This window comes from Macadamia integrifolia, chromosome 5 (assembly GCF_013358625.1).
Source record: "Macadamia integrifolia cultivar HAES 741 chromosome 5, SCU_Mint_v3, whole genome shotgun sequence".
NCBI classification, from domain to species: domain Eukaryota; kingdom Viridiplantae; phylum Streptophyta; class Magnoliopsida; order Proteales; family Proteaceae; genus Macadamia; species Macadamia integrifolia.
The window spans coordinates 46116563-46137779 of record NC_056561.1 but is presented as its reverse complement, the minus strand read 5'-3'; the positions used below and the strand labels follow the sequence as shown (position 1 = coordinate 46137779).

Below are 21217 nucleotides of genomic sequence, written 5' to 3'. Positions count from 1 at the left end.
TGTCAATAATTATAGATGTGTACTTATAGAAAAAGATTTGGAAAAAATCTTTCATTTTCACGATATATATATATATATATATATATATACAAAAACCTTTATCTTTGGCCTTTGCAATGCGTCAAAATCAAATGATAAAGTAACCAATGGTTCTGGATTGGATTGGATTGGATTGGGTTGGGCTTGGGCTTGGGCTGGGCTTCTATTGAGTTAATCGACTTAGGGCTCATTGATATCCCAAGTTCTGAATATCAGTATTGGATCGCTTGATACGAGTGATTCGTATTAGTTTGGCAAGTCTGCAGTCTTGATACATGATTGATATTGTACCATTTGAATGGTACGAATCAGGGGTAACAAAGAAAAAAACATTCATTCTTTTAAGAGAAAACGTGGGTGTTTATGTTTGATACAAGCGATCCGACAATGATTTATTTCGACGCCATATTAGTTTAGGGAATGACCAATACCTGTTTCGATACCATGCACTAAAACCATGATCATAGGTTCGAAACCTGAAAATAACTCTTGTATAAAGTAGGGGGTAAGAATGTGTAACTTGCCCCTCCCAGACATTATAGGAGCGGCAACTTTGTGCCTTTGGTTGCTCTTTTAAAATATACAAACCCATATGTGTTTATGATGCCATGGTTGAACAAGTTTATAGAACTATACAAAAAAAAAAAAACACACACACACGCACACACGCACACCCTTATAGAAAACCGAACTAAAGGTTCTTTAGCTAAAGCCTCCATAAGTGAAAATACCATACATGTAACCATGGGCATAAATTTTGAGCAGAAGACCATAAAATATACCCTTTCAATTCCATCTAGTACCTGTTTTGTCTCATTTATTATTTGATTCTAAAATCAAATCCCAATACTATCCCATTTATTAATGAAACGGTCTAGTACCAGGTTTTAATGGGGCGGTTCTGCCACGGTCCTGGTTTGGTTCATGTCCCAAATTGACACGCTACAAGAAGGCCGGGGGGCGTTCATGATAGTTAGAGCGAGGGGGTAAATTTGTGCATTAAGTAAAGAAGGGCCGACGATTGGCGCGTTGGCGGGAAAATTTAAAATAAAAAAACAAAATAAGCTATTTTTGTTCAGACACAGAGCGAGCCCTAACGCCTTCTTTCCATTCCTTTCATCTAACAAAGCTTAGCTTCGACGAATCCGCTTGAATTTGAAACCAGTGGGAGAAGATCGAATGAGACAGCGAGCAATTCCCAAAGAGGAAAAGCAATGATCCACCATTATCTACCCTAATTATTATTTCTATTCTTCATCTTGTGCATTTGCTCATAGTTTTCAAAGATGCAGGCTAAGATCAGTGCTTTTTTCAAGCCTTCCACAACCAAAATCTCAGATCCGCCCCAGATTTTTGGTCAAATTGAAGATGATCTGGAACTCAAGGTCCCAGAAATTCTGATAACGTATAAGCGTCGAGCTCCGAAGGCAGACCCCTTTAGGTACGAATTACTCAACATGGAATGGGTTTCTCACTCATTAAAAATCATAGACTATTCTGGATATGTTCTCTTCGATGAATTATTTCCTTCAGAGCCACTGTTAAATTTCTAGAGTTTCAGAAACTTATTTTGGGGAAGTATATATTTGAACTTTTTCAATTCTGCTCCGAATCCATGGTTAGGAGGAAGGTAGATGCCAAAAATATTCTAGTGTTGATCCTTCCATTTCCTTCTCTAAGGTAAGTAATTCCCAATTTGCATTGTTAGAGACTAAGAGTTTTGTAGCTCAGCTTTTAATCAATGCTTGAAGCATTATTTTTAGTGCCATCACATGCCCTCTATCTAGAACTACAGATATTGTTTTTGTAAATTGAGGATCTCTGTTACCTGGGCATTTCAACATGGGAGCTAAAACATTGTCTAATTCTTCACAAAATCCTAACTGACACTTTCAGAAAGCTTATCCAAAATCAAACTCCTTGCAATAATTTGTGCGCTAGTTTAAATGTAAGGAAGAAATCGTTCCTTTCTATTGATTCACTAATTCTTCTCCATCTTCCTTAAACTTCTCTATTTTCCAATTTTCATCTCCATTTCTCTATTCCTTTCTATTTATTCCCATCTATTAAAACCCTTTTATATTTTGTTCCAGTTACTATGAAATTCGAAATGAAACGTTGGAATTGCAAGAATTCTGAAAACATTTACAATAATGCAAATCCAAGTTAATTTATGAAACTTTGTTGTATGCTGAAAATTAATTTGAAACGCGGTTCATGTTTGCTGCCATTTTTCTTTTCGCACAAAAAGTATCATAACAGTATTTTACTTATATTCATTGCTTTTGAGCAGGAACAATGACTTTAGCAATCAGCAGACTGAGGGAACACCAATGGATTTGAATCCAGTTGTTTCTACTGCAGAACCAGCTTGCACCTCTGGTCGAATCTTGAACAAGAAGAGAAGTTATGCTCAGTTCCATTTGGAGCTGGGCCAATCTGATTTCCTTCTCCATATGTGCTCCACCTGTGGTCTAAAATATGCTCGCGGGGAAGAAGGGGATGAGAAAGTTCATAAGGAATTTCACAAGAAGATCACTCTGGGAATCCAGTTCAAGGTATATAGCTCATAAGGGTTCATTTAGTGGTATTTTTTGGCCTGCTGTGAACCTGTTCTATCTTATACTTTATCCAAGTTACAGGGTTTTCGTAATGAAAGAGTTATTCCAATGCCTTCAAGTGATGGGACCCGGATCATTTTGGTATTAGATGGTGATCCACCTGCACAATGGAACAAGGTTTCACTTCCTCTTCATCTCATCTTAGGGCTTAAATGCTTAATGGTTGGGTTCTCAATACACAGTTCTTCTCAGTGGATTTAATGGAAATACTTGCATTGGCAGGTTCAGAAGGTTGCAAAGATGATTGAGAAGGAACTAGGAATGGAAGATGGGTGGCTCATTCATAAGTTCTGCAGGGTGGCTTTCTCCTTCCCTTTTTGTATGACAACAATCTTTGATATATGATTGAGATGGTGACAATTGACATCATATCTTAATGAAATTCTCTTTTTGCTCTTCCAGGTGTATTTATTCATTTCCTTTCAGAGGATTGCTGGCTGCCTAGTTGTTGAACCCATAAAAAATGCCTACAGAGTTCTCTCGCGTTCAGTGGCTCCAAAAAGCTCTACTGTCACTCACGCAAAGAAAGCTAGATCAAATTCAACCGTGCTTCACTTTGGAGAAGTAAATTTTAAGAGGGAAGTCATTAAAGCAGTCCCCTCAGTTGGTAGTCCTGAGCTGGTAGATAGGGACTTCAATGGAGCAATCTTCTGTGACAAGGCAGCTGTGCCTGCTTTCTGTGGCATCAGAGCCATATGGGTCACGCCCTCTAACAGAAGAAAACGCATTGCCACTCGGTTACTAGATGCTGCAAGGTAACTCCAAGTTGTTATTTTCAGGCAATATCTTCCTTAGTAGTTTATTTAGATTCGGATGAGTATAGCCTTCTTTTTAACATTAGCCACCCAGTATACCTTCCTTAGTAGTTGGGATGAAGCTTAGTTTGAACGTGTCATCTTCTTTATTTTCCGTTTCTCCATGATTTCGAATCGTCTCAGAAAAGGTACCTGAACACAGAGCTGGTCCCCAGGCTTCACCTTGATTTCTGATTTGGTTTGGAGAACATGGTACTCTATGGGATTGCCATCTCAGTTGCCCTACCCCTACCCCTCTCTTTTCCTCTATTTTGTGCCATTGATGAGAACATCTCTCTTTTTACCGCAGGAAGAGTTTCTGCATGGGTGTGGTCCTAGAATCCTCTCAATTAGCATTCTCTCAGCCAACATCTGCTGGTAAAGCATTAGCATCCAGTTACAGCGCCAAAGAGTCTTTATTGGTTTACAAGCCTGATACTTTGAACTGCTAATTTTCATAATATGCTGTACCAGTTTTGAATGACTTTGGGGGGATTTTCCATGCAATGGCTGCAGTGCCCGGATGATGGTTAATTTAGCCCTTGTTGAACTGATTTGTTCTTATTCCAACAATAAATACAATGTAGAATGGTCAATTATGTGATTTCTGTCTTCGTATTTCCAGATTGTACATTTGCTTATGAGCCCCATGATGGTAATTTGTGAAGCGTTTGTAGCAAAGTTTCAGAGGGGTGAAACCAATTTAGCAAGGTGAAGAAATTTTTGGCTGATGAGTTGAGAGAAGGTTTCATTAATATGAAATTCATTGTTGCTCCAAAGTTCCTCAAAAGAAATAGAAATCTGATCCACACGTATCAGGATCTCCAAAATCAACCCTTCATGTCAACAACCTACAGATCTTGCAATAGTGTAATCTTTCCCTTGAACAACAGAAGGAAGCTCCCATTACAACGACGTTTAAGTACTATCGGCTGAGCAAAACTTGATCAACTAACTTATTCAAAAAAGAATAAATTCATAATCTGGGATTATGGCCCAATTTACACCAAGAAGTTTGGGTACAAAGGAAAAGAATATAAATACAAGTAGATAGCTAACATATAACTCATGTCTCATGGGAACCTGCCATTCCAGTCCATATTCCAGTCCTATACCACCTGTCCAGCAGAATCTGACCGAAGATGGGGAGTGAAGACTTTCAGAACTTCCTCATATATAGGCTTCTTGAAATTGACTACCTGCTTGATAAAATACAAAAAGAAAAATGCTAATATCAATAATTATAACAAGTGGCTAAGATCATATTTCTATTGCTTTATGATGATAAGGATGATATAATCAATAGGCAATCATTGGCCACCCACAAGTTCAACTACTTGTTGTGGAGTCATCCATGACCACTGCCCAAACTCAGCCTTCTCGGTTCCATCACCCAAAAGGTTTATCTCTTCCTCGTTTCCAGTGAATCTAAGAAGAAACCTGAGCATTCAAGAGTCCAAAACTTGATAAATAAAATGGGTGATAATATGGTTGTCTTTTTAGAAAAATAAAATGATTGTGCTGAACTTAGGTAAAGCAGTTTCCAATACAAGGACACATTCGGGCCTTCACATTGGCTTATGGTAGAACAGGTAGTCAGAATGTATACTGAAGAAACCAAACATAATCCTTCCAACCCAAAACCAAACAAATAACTAAATCAAATAATAATAATAATAATAATAAATGAAGTCTATCCTTGGATTACGATGCAAATAAAAAACAAACTTCAGAAAACTCTAGCAATTCAAGGCAGCTTGGCTCATTGAATGAATTGAAAAATATGGACCAACCCAATTTACCTCATGAACATTACAGCCAGAAATCAACATCACCAAAAGCCAATCCACATCTTGTGGGTGGTAGCCATATGATCCCATTTAGAACAAATGCACAAGAGCATAGGGCAATTCCGTTCAACTAGCGTTTAGGTATACTTGATCATATCCTTTGGGGTAGGATGCCAATGGTTAGGGTACCTCAAATCAGGTTGATTCGGTATCTCAACATGGATTTCCATTGCTCTCACTCGACATTCATAACTTCATAGTAGTAGGAGGATTCTACCACTGTGATTGGTTGAGTTGAATGAGGAGGCAGTCGGACTGGCCTTGACACCCTTTGTCCCTTATCAGATACGTTCACCACCAAGCTTCCCATGCAATATCTCATTCCATTAGGAGCCAATAACTTAGCAGATGATCTAAAGAAGCAAGTATTTGCGAGGGCAAGACTTTCAATTGGTGATGGTTCTCCTTTGTGAGCTGTTCTCATGTTCATTCTATGTTGTGGAAGTAGTAGTTTGTTATTTTAGCAATTGTTTTTTTTTTTTGTTGTTATGCAGTGAGTATTAAATCGAATAAATTGTACTTAGTTCAAATATGAAAGAAGCTGAAATTATATACAAGTGACTGGGCATGCTTACCACTTCTGTGCTTGACCTTTCCAGTCTGATCCCCATTGACGATTAAGCTTTTCTCTAACCTCCGGTGGAAAATCATATGCCAACCAATAAGGAACCTGAATGAAAAAATCAACGTACATTCAATTCAAAAATCCTCCAACCATAGTTGTCATGGCGACAAGGCAACCCAAGACAGTGGCAGGGTGGCTAGGCAACCTAGGCATACACATACAAAATGGGTGTTAAGTGTAAATATTAAAGTTCCTTTACCTACATATATAAACAGATTGATATGTAAAATAGAAATATATGCTAATTGATGTAAATAAGTGAAAAAGAAGACGACACGATGCTGGGAAGAAGCTATCAAAGAACTCGATGTATAGCAGGTACGTCCCATCCCCCTTGGCCCTCTTCTTCTTCTTCTGCAGCAGTGGCTTCCGTTGTATCTGGAAGCAGTGTTTCCTACTGCAACAGCTTATTCTCCTCTTTCCTCTTTTCCTCCATTTTTTCCCACCTTTTCTCTCTTCGCCCTTCCCCCCCCCCTTCTTTTCTCTGACAGAATTTGGGACCTAGTTGCCTAGAAAACTTGGCGTCTGGTTGCCTAGGTCATGGAAAACCACCTCATTGCCGAGGCGCCACCTTGAAAACTATGCTTCCAACCAATTAAAGAGCTCAAATCTTTTTGAAATTACGTAAGAAGAAAATTCTATAAGATTCACATTTAAAGCATGACATGGGAAGCACTAATCAATTTCTAACCAGACCAAAAGGCTGCTTGATTTTCACATGTTTGATATTCTGACCCCCTACCCCCTTTTCATCTTTACAAGAAAGCTGTGGGAGAAGTTGATATTTCTCAATATGCTGATCTGTTGCCCTCCAATTTAGGGTCGAGTGGCACCCCAAATAGGCTCAATCAGACCCCAAAACATCCGAGAAATCTTCGGAGGCTCCAAGGGTCAAGGGTGTGAATAGTGTTTTTGATAATCTCGAACAGAACAGAGTGGTTTATGGTAGGTGTGAAAACAGGTTTGGAACTAGGATTCTAAGGATGGATTTGAGGGGGTTGGGAAGGAAGGTTGTTCAGAAAACTTGGAAGGCAAACTGGTCTGGTGTGAGAGAGTTATGGAGGTTTGTATGTGGAAGGAAATATTGCTGAAAAAAGGGTATCCACGGGGGTCGGAATAGGGCTGTAATTGATCTGCAGAATTAAAAATTCAAGAATGAACAAACAAAAACAGAACTGAGGAGAGATGTGCAAAGAATTTGGGATATTAGCAACCAATAAGAACAACTACCGACCAGGCTGTCAGCCTCGGAATTTAACCACAACAACATATCAATTATTATTAAGGTTCTAAAACTTGATAGTAAAAACCCAATTAATGGCTTTGTTTCGAAGTAAAAAGCCCAGAAGTAAAATGAAACAGGGGAAGATTTTTACTTAGACTTCTTTCTTAATGGTTATTAGGCTGGAACAAGAGGCACTGATGTGAACAAAACATGGGGGAAAAGAAGAAGTGAATTTAACAAAATATTTTAATCTTTGTCCAGCCATGCCATTTAAGATCAAGAATCTAAACTAGTCCACAATCTATCCTAGTTCTTAAGACTTATTTTTTCTTAGGAACTATGACTTGCAATACAGCCAACTCTTAGTTTGTCTGATAGACATGAATCATAAAAGCAGTTATGCAACATTAGGACGACAGAGCCAAGAAAATTCCCACAAATGCCTAATGATGCAATGAGTGGACAAGCCTTTTTTCTTTTTTTAGTTTTATATATGCAGGGCAAGCAACATTATGTTAAAGATGTAGCATTCTACCATTCCTTATAAATGTATTACACAAGGATTAGAACAAACCTCTGCAAGAACTTCAGCAGAAGTAACTCCTGTTTCCTCTCTCAATTCTCTGATAGCTGCATTTCTTGGTTCTTCACCATCGTCAACACCACCCTACATGGCACCAATTCGGAAAGGATTTTTTTCAAATAAAAGGATGATAAATCTTTGAAAAAATCAAAGGGTAATGCACATAATGACATGAAATCGGAAAAGAATCATGGTCATAACTGTCAACTCAGTTTTAAAATAATAACAAACATTCTCTTTTTGTCAGTGATAAGAATTCTCTTTTTCTTAGTATAATGCAGTTCACTAGCTCTTTGATGGTGACACCAAGATATCTACTTATTTTGTATGCAATGCTTATTAATTAAATAAGGCTACATATTTGATTTTCTTCCAATATTTGCCCCCTTTTTTGGAGTTCAAGTTCTATACAATACAGCTAGCTATCAGTAGATGATTATCTTCAACCAAAAGTGAAAATAAATCCCAAGCACTCCCATAAAGCACACCAAATACCAGATGATCATCAGCTAATGTCGACGAGAACGGGAACATTCGGAAATTGTGATTGTTTGCCATCACCATTCACCACTCACATGAGTTGATCACCACCAGCCCCAATTACTATGTTGGAAAAACTGATCCTATCCTAAGGCTGCCTCCTTGCTTAGTAAGTTGAGTGCTTTATCGGAGAGTTCAAAGTGAAAATCTGACATCTACTGGGACCTGCTAAACCACTCTTATCATCCACAGATGTGCTAAACTGATGTAGATCAAAGAAAGAAGAATAATTTTTCGAATTTGAGTATGGTTCAGTTTTTTGGGTTAAATTGGGCCCGTGGTTCAATAAGTTAGGCCCAAATTTAAGAATGGTACAAGGTTTTGACGAAATTTCGTGAAAGCAACCAAAATATTTCGGTTTCACAACCAGTCTAAATGAAACAAACTATGATACTAAGGAATTGCAATGTTTTGACCAAAATCTTGACCATGTTTTGGATTTCGGTATTGTTTCGGTCAAACCCTTTGTATAAATGCATCATTTCGATAACCATGTTTCAAGTTCCGATGTTTTGCTAGTTTCGATTCCAAAGAGGAAAACTTCCTAGAAAACCTCAATTTTTGTGGTTTTTGACCAAATCACTCCCACATCTTTGTAATAAACCATGAATAACATTTGATATCCAATTTTATGTTTATTCATTCATAAAGCATATTTTAGTTGTTTTAATTGAATTATATGTTTTCTAGTACTAAGTTTTGTGTATTCAGCATTGTACAGCATACTGTGTACATTACCAACCTAGGCTCGAAGCCAAACCACCATTTTGAATGTGTTTTTTTGCAATCTAAGGGTTTCACTAAGTTTAAAGGGCCTAAAATAGGGTTTCCTAGAAGTTTTGGGAACTAATTAGACCATTTGGGTCTTGAAAACAGAAACCAAAAACTTTCAAGTTTTACCAAAATTTCACGATTTCAAGCATGGTCAAAACCAGGTTCTAAACCAAAACTGAAACCTTAAACCTTGAATTTGTGTCTCCAATGGATTATATGGTTCATGGGCTAAGAAATTTTGAGCTTTTCTATTGGAACGGACCCAATCTATGAGCCCAGATAGGAGCGATATGAAGCCTACACGAAAATAGGGATAGTTTCTAAGTTTTAAGTAGATACTATTTAGATCTTAGGTTCTCTTTCTTTCTATTTAAGTTTCTTATTATACAATGGTACCACTATATGCATGGGCACTCTTTTATTTACTTTCTATTTTCTGTAAAAGAGTGCTATAAGCACCCATATATTGTAAGGGCCATTGTGCCAATCCTAACAATTTTGATGATGGATAGAATTGGTTTTTATGCCATGGCTGTAAGAAACAGTGAGTAGGTGTGATACCCAGGTTAGTGAAAGACTGACCAAGGCCATAGGTGAGAGGCCTTGGTCATATCCCCCCCTTTTCTTTTCTGTCCTTTCACTGTTAGTTTCTATTTTATTTCCACTGTAACCAGCCATTATAGGAGATTTTGTGGGTATCACATTCTACCCTATTGCTACTGCTGATGCATGAGAAGGTGGCTCCCTTAATCCATCGACATTGGCTGCGACTGAAGGTTTATCAGTTTCCTGCGACACTATCAAATCCTGGTTTCTGGACAGCAAGTTTCATGGAGGTTTTCTTCTCATCTAGCCAGTAGATTAAATAGTAATCAGTATGTTCTTCCCCAAGCTATAAACCACCTTCGGTAAAAGTTTCTTGTTCATCACATGGTTGGATCTTCCTAAGGTACTAATTTTCTATTTTTGAATTCCTAGTATAACTCATGATCAGCCATGAAAAGGGATGAATTTTTAGAACGTTGTTCAATCCTAGGTGCCCTACCTTCAACTGGAAAATCTTACCCATCTGAACCTGTTTAGTCACTATTTTGAGAACATGTTTATTTTTCTGGTTAATAACATTTCCTCTGTTCTCCCAATAGACCAGAATGCCTTACTGTTTGTTGTCCTGTGATTGAGTCTCAACGATAACTAACTCACAGATCTGAAACACAACTTGTGAAAATCCATATAAGAAGACCTTCGCCCTTCACCGAAGGTCTCACGAGTCTGGAATTTTCACCACAACTATCTAATTGAACAATTTCTACAGAAAAAGAATTCGTGATTCCAATAATTGTTTTGTAAACTAGTGGAGAATCCAGACCAGATATTGCTCATATATTCCGGTAACGGTACTTCTGTCACAATCAAAGGAAGGGGGAAAAAAATCTAAGTAGTGACAGAAATCACCTGCGGCATTTGCCAGGAATCCGGAACATCAATCCTTGAAGCAGCAAAGATCTACAAAATAAATTAATACATATACAAAAATCAGGAATCCAAAAAGGACACAAAAGAGAAAAACAGAAAGAAGAACTGATCGAACCTTGTTAGAAGAATTGATGAGACAGATGCCCACATTTCGCCTGTAACCTTCCGGAGGAGCTTCCATGGTGGACGGTGATGGTGACAGTAACGACGAGAAGGAAGAAGATGAGAAGAGAAGCTACAAGTGCTTAGGGCGGTGCAGGTCGGTTAATTTGCCCGATTTACAAGGGCAATATTGGAAAGACGGCGCCGGAGTTCGCAGAGCCAGTAGATGGAGACGACAAAATGAGGGAATGAAGAAGACGAATCGACCCAACGCAACCATCGCAGAAGAAGGAAGATGCCTTTCCGCGTGCGTGGTTGGCAATACCGGTTACTGTATGTAAAATACCAACAATACCCATTACTGCAGTTACTAAACCCTGGGTTGGGCTAGGTTTCCGCCGTTCCGAAGTCAATCCAAATCAGCTCGCACCTATTCACCTGGGCTTACATTGTCGGCCTATCGACCAACTTTCTGGGCCCAATCCAACCTATAATATGAAGGGGCTCAGCCATGCTTGAGCCGTTGAGCAAGTCCACTAAAATTGTGTCCATTTGGGCCTTTGTACAGATATTACATATTAGGAATTTGGAATCATGTGACCACATGAGGACCCCCGGCTTAGCCTAGGGGGCTGTGTCTTGGGTGTCGTTTTCAGGGCTGTGCTTGTTGGATTCGTTCCCTTCCAACCACTTGGACATCCGATAATTGGGAGGATTCAGACACCTGCCCCAATACATGTGTGCGTACCTTGGGTCTTCCTAACCATCAGATGCCTGGTTGGATGACCCAGTGGTTGGAGAGGATATTTTCCCCTTCTTGTCACTGTAAGCATCTTCAACCTCAGGCCATCCTCTTGGGCAACTTATTGTGTATCTTTCTCTTTTGATAAAGGGAAAAAGAGTACTCCATAATAGTGTTCATAGCCCTTTGGAAGCCCCCTATACAATAAGTAGTACTTCAATAAGACTAACAAGTGATAGTGGAGCATGCCAACTTAAACTCACAACCAGCCGAATCTCAAATATCAACACATCCTGGGGTATCACGACTCCCATGGTTAGATAAGGTACAATAAATGAATTTTATTTTTGAAGAAAAATATTCGTAACATTTAAAATTTTAAAATATGGACCAATCAGTGTGACAATGATATGATAATCTTTCCCCATCCAAACCTTAGAGACATGAAATTCTAACCACAAATCATACAAATCACGTTTATCAATCAACTGAAATATATATGTATATATATATATATCCATTGCGAGGTTCCTAATAGCAACAAATTTTATATGATATATTTTATATTGAAAATGTGAACTATGCCCCTTACATACTATGGTTAGGAAAAACTCAATGAAAATTTAGAAGCCTCCAATCTACCATTGAGTACTTTTTAAAAAAAAAAAAGAAAGAGATGATTTAAGTAACTAACATAGCCGACAATTGCTATTGCAAATTGATAGATACCTTGCCACAAGAGTGTAGGCGTGTAACTCTCTTGCATTTAGGGTTTGAAGAATTGATATTGTATTGTCTGTGTTGATACTGATTAACATTAATATCGATACCCAGTTGCTATCAAATCGATGATATAATACAAACAACAGATAAAATGATACCATATCACTATATTTGAGATCAAGACTATTTGATACAATCTATTCATATCATACAATATTGATATCATAAATTTTGAAGGGTGATTATAAACAACCTCTCGACATTCTTGGGTAAAGTTACCTCGTCCCACTTTCTGAACCATGCAAATTCGGGCACCTCGTGCACTAGATATATCTTCTTATTTTCTTTTAATAAATAAAATCTTAAAAAATTATTTCCTTAGCTCTTTCCACTGTTGGATTAGAATCACAAACCTATTGTGAGAATATCTAAGAATCATTATAAAAGAAAAAAATCCAGCTGGACATCCACACGTAATCACATGTTTGGTGAGTTATTCCCAACATAGCCTAGAAAGAGATCGCACGATTTTACATACCGTATATACCCTATGAGGTTACCTAAACGACCCCTGACCCTTTAATATGTTTAGGTCGTGTAAAGTGATTAGTTGGTTAATTAAACAATAAATTAAAGAAGTTACAGGCTATTAATTCGACCAACTCATAACTTGAAGCCCAAGTAAAGTGAGCTGGCGGTGACAGGTTTAAGTCTCAAAAGGATTCCAGCTCGAGCCAACACTTCGTATCCGTAATCGGTCAAAAGATTCACAAGTCACAACTCACAAGATAAAACTAAAACTCCCCCCAAAAAAAATTAATTTTTTATTTCCAAAAATGACCCCACCGCCTTAATTAAATCACCATTCCACGCTGTAAAACCCCACCGCCTCCTCTTCTCCTAGTTTAAAATGCCCCTTCCGCGGCTCTTCCTATTTCTTCTCTGGCTTTCTCTGCCCTTTCTCTTACCCTCTGTTCGTCTCTGATGAAATACTAAATTATATCTTTCCGATTTCGATGATGGAGGTCGTAGCAGTTGCTTCTTTTCCGGTTGTTTTCTTCAATGGAGAACGTGAGATCGAGCTAGGTAATGTTGAGATCCATCCTTCCTTAGGTTTCAAGAAACTGCAATCGGTGATTTGTCAGATGATCGGAATCTCTCCTCATCAGATCTCCATATCGTTAATCCGTGAGAAGGTTTCAAGATCGTCAGATAAACGCCGCAGATTACCAGTTACCGACAAGACAGATTTTGCTGCAATCGTGAAAGAGGAAGATTGTTTCTTGTATATTAAGCGATTGAAGAAGGAAAGAAGGGGGAAACTTCGTCAGAGTATGGGAGAAAAAGATTACTTATCTCATCCGATCGCTGAAAAAATGGCTGCTCCAGAGAAGATACTCCGACGGGATCCTGGGACTAAACCACCGCAGTACGGGTTGGTTTCGCCGTATTTCAATCAGATTACATCGCCGGAGTTTCTTTACAGAGGGGAAAGGTTGGGGTTTGGGCTGGTGGATTATGAGAATCAGTTGCAGAACTTGCAGGCGCAGAGAGAGAAGTATCTGATGTCAACCGCCGCTAATCCTTATGCGTACAGAGACTGGGAAGATGGTTACATGTTCGAAAGGCCGAATGGGCGTAACCAGGCGGTGGTCTCGAATGTCGTCTGCCAGGTGTGTTCGGCTGCGAATGGAAAGCCTACAGCGTTCCATTGGTGCGTGTATGACACGGTCACTGTGGGGTTTCGGTCGCCGGCAGGTCCCGTTGCAAGGCCAACCAAAGGTCATCGCTAAGCATATGTCTTTTATCTTAGTTATTTTGGTTTTTAAGGTTTAACCGAGTGTATAGAGAGGTACAGACTACAGAGAAAACATGACAAGGGGAAAAGGAATTTCTTCCCCGCATTTTGGGTATACTGTAGAGGCAAAGGCATACGGTGTACCATTTATAGAAGTTTGTGTATTTTGTGTTTGGGTGGGTAATGGGTATACAGTAACAAACATATAGCATTGTAGAGAGAGAGAGAGAGAGAGATTAGGGTTGGTGAAGTGTCTCTTTTGGAATTTGGGAGACGAAAGACAGAAAGCCAGAAAGGGAAGTTTCTGGATCTTATTGATGTTTTGCTATTTTTTGCTTTAGAGGATGTTGAGATGCTTTTTAATTTTTTGGGTGGTACCACAAATATGAAATAAATTTATAAGAGATCTTAAAGGTTTATTCTTCCCGCATTGGGAGGATCTCTTGTTTGAATTTTAACTATTTTGGTGCTGATGCGTATTGATATTTCATTAATTGATCTAATTTTCATTGATGTGAACAGTCAAGAATAAGCCCTGCAATTTACAGATAGTTTGTGTCGGATGGAAATTTATAAGGTGTTGGTTCCTCCATGTTTCGCTGTTCCATTGGATATTTTGATGCACTATTATTGTTCTTGTTGGGAGAGAAGCATAGATATATGTGAGATATATGGTGGCATGGTGCGATGCTATTGGTTTGCGTAATTGATCTTTGGACGTTTCTCTAAAAATATCTCAACAGCGACAGATAGCATTTTGAGAATAAATAGATGAAATCCCCTGCCATATTTGATCGAACAATTTGTGGGTATAAATGAAGAACCGGACTGAATATGCGTATTTTTTGGGCATAATAAAAGGAACTGAATATGCATCTAAACAATGTTATGAGGTCTCACTGTTCAGTCACTGTGTCGTCTGAAACCCTAGTTGAAAGACAAGAAATATGAACTTGTCTCCTTTTCTGGTGTCTTCCCTTGCCTGAAGACTTGTTGGTTCCACCAATTTGAAAGACGCTACACTGCTCAGTCTCATGTGCCCTAGCGCCAGAAGACAATAGAACCGTGGTTAGGGTTGGAGTTTCTAGTGATAGGGTTCCTACTCGAAAAAACAAGAAGGAGAATGGGGAGGAGGAAGATACAAGAACTTATGTGGGAAAGCATTCTATAGATGCGAAGCTGAAGTGACTACTCAAAAGAACACAAAGAATGAGAAAATATCACATTCCAGGGTGGGACGATTTCTTGATTGCGTTTCAGAATTTTGTGAATAGAATGTGTATTAAACGGTGTATTTTTACAATCCAGAATGCATACCAGACTTTTGGCCACTGCAATGCATTTTCTCAACCTTGGATTTTTCAAAACTAATGTTTTTCACTTGAAAATTTTCAATTGAGCTGAAACGATAGCATGTGAGTAGGAAGCCTTGGGTTTCCTGAACTGACACGTAAAAAAAATACTTAATGTGCTTGCTTGAAGATTCTTTTCCAAGCTGCCTACTCAGGAAACCTTTACTATATTTTGTATTAAATTATTTTTCTTATTTGGAAATATGGGTAGACGGAATTTTTCTCACTCAATTTCCGTCACTCTTGAATTTGGTGATGTGTCTGAAGCTATTAGAATAAGAAGGCAAAATGGAAAAAGATCACATTCCATAATGGGATGCATCTTCAACTGCGTTTCAGAATTTTGAGACTGGAATATGTATCTACTATCAAACAATTTTTTTTACAATCCATAATGTGTTCTTAATCCGGATTGCATTCTGAGAATGCTATACGAAACACAGGCCTAGTGTTATTTTGGCCACTTACCATGCATTCTCTCAACCTTCAACTTTTCAAGAATTATATTTGTTTACTTTAAAATATAATTCAATCAAATATACTTGTATATATTGACACGAATTTTATTTTTTTTTGGATAATTCATATTTTTTTTTTTTCGGATAATTATCGGCATGAACTTTACTCGTAGTCTTGTTGATTTATACTTTGTTTGTTCTCTATCTTATCACAAATGGCATATATTTGGGCAAGCTAATGGTTTGTTACTTTCTCAAACCTCGCAAGGCATCTATTCTACCAACGTGGGTAGATGATGTATCCATTCTAATTGTTGGATAGGGAAGATATGATCCATATCTTACCCAAAAAAAAAAAAAATATGATCCAAGTCAGACACGTCAACTTTTAAGTCTAATTTAATCAAATACCTCCTTATATTAATGCATTCCATGTATGTCCATGCATGCGGACCAAAACTCTAGATATTACTTTGCACACTCTCAACTCTAAGCAGGAACATACTGTTTAAATAGAAAAAGCCATGAAAATGGATGACTTAGATTTATCTTGCGGTTTTTTAAAACATAAAAAACACTTGTGACATTGACAGTAACCCAAAAATTATTCAATTTTAGAAAACTAACATTATAATTATTTTTTATTTATAATTATATATTAATTTTTTGGAAATAAAACCAATTTAAATATTAAAAAATGTATGCAAGCTTGACAATATAGATGTGAAGTGTAGATTTAGCTCCTCATTATCTGCGTCGTGTAACATTTGGGATTGTAATTTAATTGCATGGACCACAATGTATTACACGGTATCCCTTATATTTTTTCAATGTTCTAAAATTCCTTAACATTTTTTTTTTAACTATATATATATATATATATATATATATAAGGGAGAGGTATAGGTATGTTAGCGTAGTACCTAGGAATTAGGAATGCTAGTGGAATTTTGACCATAGGATTTGATCAACTTTAATTAAACTGTTTGATGGAGAGAAGATATACAAATTTTCAATCCACTGTTGCTACACCTTTCCTCTCCTTCTTTCTCTCTTCTCTCTCTCTGAGTTGTCGGAAAATCCATTCCTTTTACCAGATCCAGCAGGAGAAAAAGAACTCCGGTGGGATCTCCAGATAAAGAGAACAACAACAGTTGCGTTGCGGTTCTCCTTTCTTCCCAAATCGAGAGGCGCTTTTTTTTTTTTTTTCATTCTGTGCAGGTAATGAAGTTCCCTTTCAATCCTCTGTAGGGAAGACCTTGATTTCTTTCTAATTTGATTATGTGAGGATCTCCCTCTTCCAATTTCTTTGATTAATTTTTAGGATTTTTTTGTTTATATGACAGGAATGAGTGGTTTCACCAGAGAAAGGCAGGTGCAGATTTGGAGTAGCGAGAGATCTCTACCATTCGTAGGGAATAGTTATCGCAGAGAAGCAGATGAGAGTGGCAGCAGACGGCATTTCTTCTGTGAGAGTGGTAGACCCAGAGAGCTGGTATTTGAGTTCTGCTATGAGAGCTTTGTAATGTTTAAGAAATTAAAAGGAAAATAAAAAAGAATCTCTCTTTTTCTCTTACCTCTAAGGTCAATGGTTTCTTATGATAAGTATTGGTTTTTGTGACAATCGCAAACAAAACTCCGTTCATTGGTGGTTGAGAGTCAATTCCGGTAAAAATGGAACAAACGTAACTTGGCTTTTTCTTTCTTTTTTTATTTCTCAAGTTTCGAACATTTAAATCTGGTTTTTTTTGGAAGATGAAAGCTCCTCTGAGAGATTTTATTTACAACTCAAGGCAATGAGAGCGCAGAGGCATATCAACATGGATGGAAGGCTCCATGGTTGCGCAAGCCTTGCACCGGTGTAGTCTGCTGTTGCTCTTGCTGCTGCACTTGGCTGCAACAAAAAAATGGAATCTGTAAGTCTTTTATTAAAAAAAAAAAAAAAAAGCAAAAGGACATAGGTGGGGTTGAGGTAGATGCAGGAAGCCGGTCGAGATAGAAAATGGGAGAGAGAACTGGAGCCGGAGCTGGAAGTGGAGGAGGGAACAGGATTCGCACATCTCTGACATAAATGAAGAAGAAGGGAAGGAGACGAGAGGATCGAAAGAAAAGAAGTTGCAAAGAGTATCATAGCTATATGCACACTATACATAATTAATGGTATAGGTCTAATCTATCTAATCTAAAGGTCAATATATATTTTTATAACATTTGAGAGTTGAATTGAGCTCAAACTTAGCTTAAGTAAGAGAGGGGCCTACTTTTTTTTTTTTTTTGGTAGAAAGAGGGTGGGAGGGGGGGGCTACTTATAACTCAAATTTTGACGTATCTAACCTGCCACATCAACAACACAACCACTAACCTTCTAAATTTTTATTTGTTATTGTTATTAAATCATTAACTATTTAACTAATTAATATCGAACTATTAACAACTTAGCTTTTCAAAGATATATAATAATCTGGGAGAGAAATTTTTTTTTTTTGGGTAGAAATCTAGGAGAGATATAGATATAATAGAGAAATGTGTTTTGGGATGCAATAGTTGCTTTCCAAATAGTTAATTACTAAAAATAGTATCCCAGTGAGAAAGTTAAGTTGCCGAAATGATTTTGATATTATCTACTTTTTTTTTAATAACTGTATGTCCATTAGGGTTATGCTTGTTGAACTGATGGCTATTCAAATTGTCTTCTCCTTAGCCATTTCTTTAGAATTGGCATATATATATATATATATATATAACTTGAAAGTTTTCTAGTCATTATCTCTTTGGCCATCTCTTTAAGCATTAGGTTAGGTTGAACTTCTTGTTAGTTTTTAGACAAAAACTAGGATAGGTCATCCTCTATCTCTAAATGGAGAGATATAAAAATCTAAGACCAAGAGTATAAATGAAAATCATTGGTCTTTGTAAAAAAAAAAACCATGCAACTCCTCTTCATGGTTCCAGATTGTGTCTACTTTCTATCCCTTCTCCTTGCCTTCTTTATCCTAGATAGAAGCCCCATAGGAATTGTTTTGCAATTTTTTCTTTTTTCTGTCAACAAATAATTTACTGAGATAAGATATATTAACCTATAAGTAAAAAGGAAAAAGTCCAACAAGAATGGATCTGGTTTTTGAGAACCAAACAGAAAATGGTTTCTGTGTACCCAAATAAAGTAGCACAAGAGCATAAACCGTTAGATTGGTCTATCCACATTAATAAGATGTTAAAAATACTTTTATTTTTTCTACCAAAAAAACTTTTATTTCATATATCTTTTTTTTCCTTTCTCTTTCTCTTTTTCCCAACCGTGCAACTCTCTCTCTCTCTCTCTCTCATCTTATGAAAAGGAAAATTTATAGTGCCACCTTGTAGAGAATATCACTACTAGAAAGACACACCCTGTATAATATCAAATTACGCTCTCTCCCTATCATCAATCACGATTAAAGAATATACCTTAAATGCTGACATAAGCTGATTTTTTTTTTAAATATCAAAATACCCTTGATCCTATCTCTATTATTGGAAAGCTAAGAAGACAACCAATGAGTAGGGAACCCTTGATCCTCCCACCCTTATTATGTTAAACTGGATAGAGCCACAGAGGGCTTTGTATTTAATGGGATTTGGGGATTTTATTTCTGTCTTCAAACGCTTTGTTATTCCTTTGGACATTGGAGAAAATCCGATAATTTTGTGACCCAGTCTCACTGGACATCGATTGAAATCTCTCCTTGTAACCATTGGGTTATCCTATTTGAACACCACCATGGAGTGGAGGAGAAGATCGAGGTACTGCGCATATGCAGACCAACCAATGGTGTTGATGATATTGGAGTCAAGAAGGGGTGAAGTGATGGGATATGGCTCTGACCAAACACCACCGGTGAGCTTGATACCAAGTTTCAAGTTTCAAAAGGCAGTGCATTTCTTGCCTTGGAGGGCACCGACAGTGATCACAATGAGTTGGCTATAATAGCTGGCACTTTGTTTCCCAGCTCACAAACCTCGAGAAGTCATCCTCTATTTTCCATGGTGAAGGTGAAGGGTTAGGATAAAATGGGATTGACTTTAAGTGTTTTAGACAAAATGTTAAAAATATCAATTCAAATCCTCACTTAACAAAAAGTGATGTTAAGAGGTGCGAGCATAATTTAGTATTATACAGGCATTCTCTAGGTGTGGCGTTGTAAATTTTCCTATAAAAAAATGTAGGAGCCTCCTCATTGGTTCCCTTTCCTTCTGACTCTCATATATTTTAACTTCTTTACGGCTGTTGTGAGAATCCTCACTCCTTCAAACGTATCGAATTTATTTCCATCCCATGGTTCTTAAGTATCGAATTGGTCTGACCGATCAATCAATATTGGGACCGATTAAGATACTTGATCGATCTAGGATCCGTTATCGACATTGAAACAGGTGTAAAATTACAAAATAATAATAAATAAATAAACAATTTAATAAAATTGACTAATTTGAACCCGATATAAATCAATCCGAAATAGATATTATATCTATATGTACTGATCCGATACCCGAGAACTAAATCCTTTCCTTGCGGTCCATCCTCTATTCATGGAGCGGCTCCTTCTTCTCCTCTAAAATCGTCATTAAATTAAGGTTCTCCCCTCTACCGATCTTATAGAGATAAAGCCCAATTCCCAGTGGAGTTACACGCAGGAAGGGAGAGTCCCAGCACATGCCAGCTCACCTATCCATATCCTATCCAAAGTGGCTGTACACGCATAGGATAATACCCAACCGAGTCTTTTGAAATTTCTTGCAACAAATAAAAGACTATCCTAATTTCAAACAAACCATATCTAAATTGATGCTACATGTAGCTAACTTATTTCTATATCTTATGATTAGAAAAAAAAAAAAAGAAGGCCTTACTGGCCCAATCCTTGTATATCTCATGAGCTTCAATATTATCCTTCAATTAATAATTAGATTCCACTTGTCCATCTAATATTGGTTTTTAATTTTCTCTCTTTCATCCAATAAGTTTGTATATATCAGCATCCGGTAGTGCCTAACCTTATGTTGAAGTTTATTAAGGGAAAGAATTGGATTAAAGCAAGAATTAATATCGTATTAACAACTATCCAGCAATAGGAGGTCACAGGCTGTCTAACATAATTGGTGAGCTGTGGTGAAAGGCAAGATGGAGGATCAGGCTTCACTATTTTCAAAACATGATTGGGGAGCACAGACTTTTTGCATCCTACACAGTCACGATGTTTTTTGTGTTAGACTGACAGGATTCTTTATTCTTATATTGTTTTAGGACACCACTAGTGTGGGGTGTTGTATTATTGCATCTAAACACGTAAGAGTATAAAATAACCACCCAACCCACCTATGAAAGATGAAAATACTTATCCTATTGATGCTTCCACGTGAGTTTCCATATGTCTTGTGTTGGTGTCAAAATATTCGGGTTAAAAAAAAAAATTCAGAAATCACGCTTTTCAGATCATGTAAAAAGACATCCTTACCCTCACCACCCCGCCCCCAC

General features: G+C 37.5%; 3 protein-coding genes across 4 annotated transcripts; 2 read left to right on the top strand and 1 right to left on the bottom strand.

The window, feature by feature from the left end:
• The first annotated feature begins 1100 nt into the window (after positions 1–1100).
• Positions 1101–4058, top strand: LOC122079866 (protein CHROMOSOME TRANSMISSION FIDELITY 7). The gene is made up of 6 exons (XM_042646619.1): positions 1101–1480; positions 2333–2597; positions 2682–2777; positions 2883–2957; positions 3063–3415; positions 3765–4058. Exons 1-6 carry the CDS (start codon positions 1326–1328, stop codon positions 3904–3906), a joined length of 1086 nt encoding a protein of 361 aa, XP_042502553.1. The 5' UTR covers positions 1101–1325; the 3' UTR covers positions 3907–4058.
• A 254-nt stretch (positions 4059–4312) lies between these two features.
• LOC122079867 (nudix hydrolase 26, chloroplastic-like) lies at positions 4313–10939 on the bottom strand. Of its 2 annotated transcripts, none has more exons than XM_042646620.1 (6): positions 10643–10939; positions 10507–10557; positions 7729–7821; positions 5880–5974; positions 4780–4894; positions 4313–4656 (listed from the first exon to the last, which is right to left on the bottom strand). In XM_042646620.1, the coding sequence occupies exons 1-6, from the start codon at positions 10706–10708 to the stop codon at positions 4564–4566; spliced, it is 513 nt and encodes a 170-aa protein (XP_042502554.1). In that variant the 5' UTR covers positions 10709–10939; the 3' UTR covers positions 4313–4563. The 2 variants fall into 2 exon arrangements, with proteins under 2 accessions (XP_042502554.1, XP_042502555.1); XM_042646621.1 differs by having other exon boundaries at positions 4313–4653; positions 10643–10937.
• A 2055-nt stretch (positions 10940–12994) lies between these two features.
• LOC122078787 lies at positions 12995–15229 on the top strand. The gene is made up of 2 exons (XM_042644915.1): positions 12995–13876; positions 14415–15229. The coding sequence occupies exons 1-2, from the start codon at positions 13111–13113 to the stop codon at positions 14510–14512; spliced, it is 864 nt and encodes a 287-aa protein (XP_042500849.1). The 5' UTR covers positions 12995–13110; the 3' UTR covers positions 14513–15229.
• Positions 15230–21217: the final 5988 nt, after the last annotated feature.

Excerpts from the sequence above, each read along its gene's own strand:
- LOC122079866 (XM_042646619.1), top strand. The coding sequence starts at position 1,326 with ATGCAGGCTAAGATCAGTGCTTTTTTCAAGCCTTCCACAACCAAAATC. Across the intron at positions 1,481-2,332 it reads CCGAAGGCAGACCCCTTTAG|GAACAATGACTTTAGCAATC; the intron begins GTACGAATTACT and ends GCTTTTGAGCAG. Across the intron at positions 2,958-3,062 it reads TCATTCATAAGTTCTGCAGG|GTGTATTTATTCATTTCCTT; the intron begins GTGGCTTTCTCC and ends TTGCTCTTCCAG.
- LOC122079867 (XM_042646620.1), bottom strand. The coding sequence starts at position 10,708 with ATGGAAGCTCCTCCGGAAGGTTACAGGCGAAATGTGGGCATCTGTCTC. Across the intron at positions 5,975-7,728 it reads CTGCTGAAGTTCTTGCAGAG|GTTCCTTATTGGTTGGCATA; the intron begins GTTTGTTCTAAT and ends TTTTTCATTCAG. Across the intron at positions 4,895-5,879 it reads AAAGGTCAAGCACAGAAGTG|GTTTCTTCTTAGATTCACTG; the intron begins GTAAGCATGCCC and ends TTGAATGCTCAG.
- LOC122078787 (XM_042644915.1), top strand. The coding sequence starts at position 13,111 with ATGATGGAGGTCGTAGCAGTTGCTTCTTTTCCGGTTGTTTTCTTCAAT. Across the intron at positions 13,877-14,414 it reads CGTTGCAAGGCCAACCAAAG|TCAAGAATAAGCCCTGCAAT; the intron begins GTCATCGCTAAG and ends TGATGTGAACAG.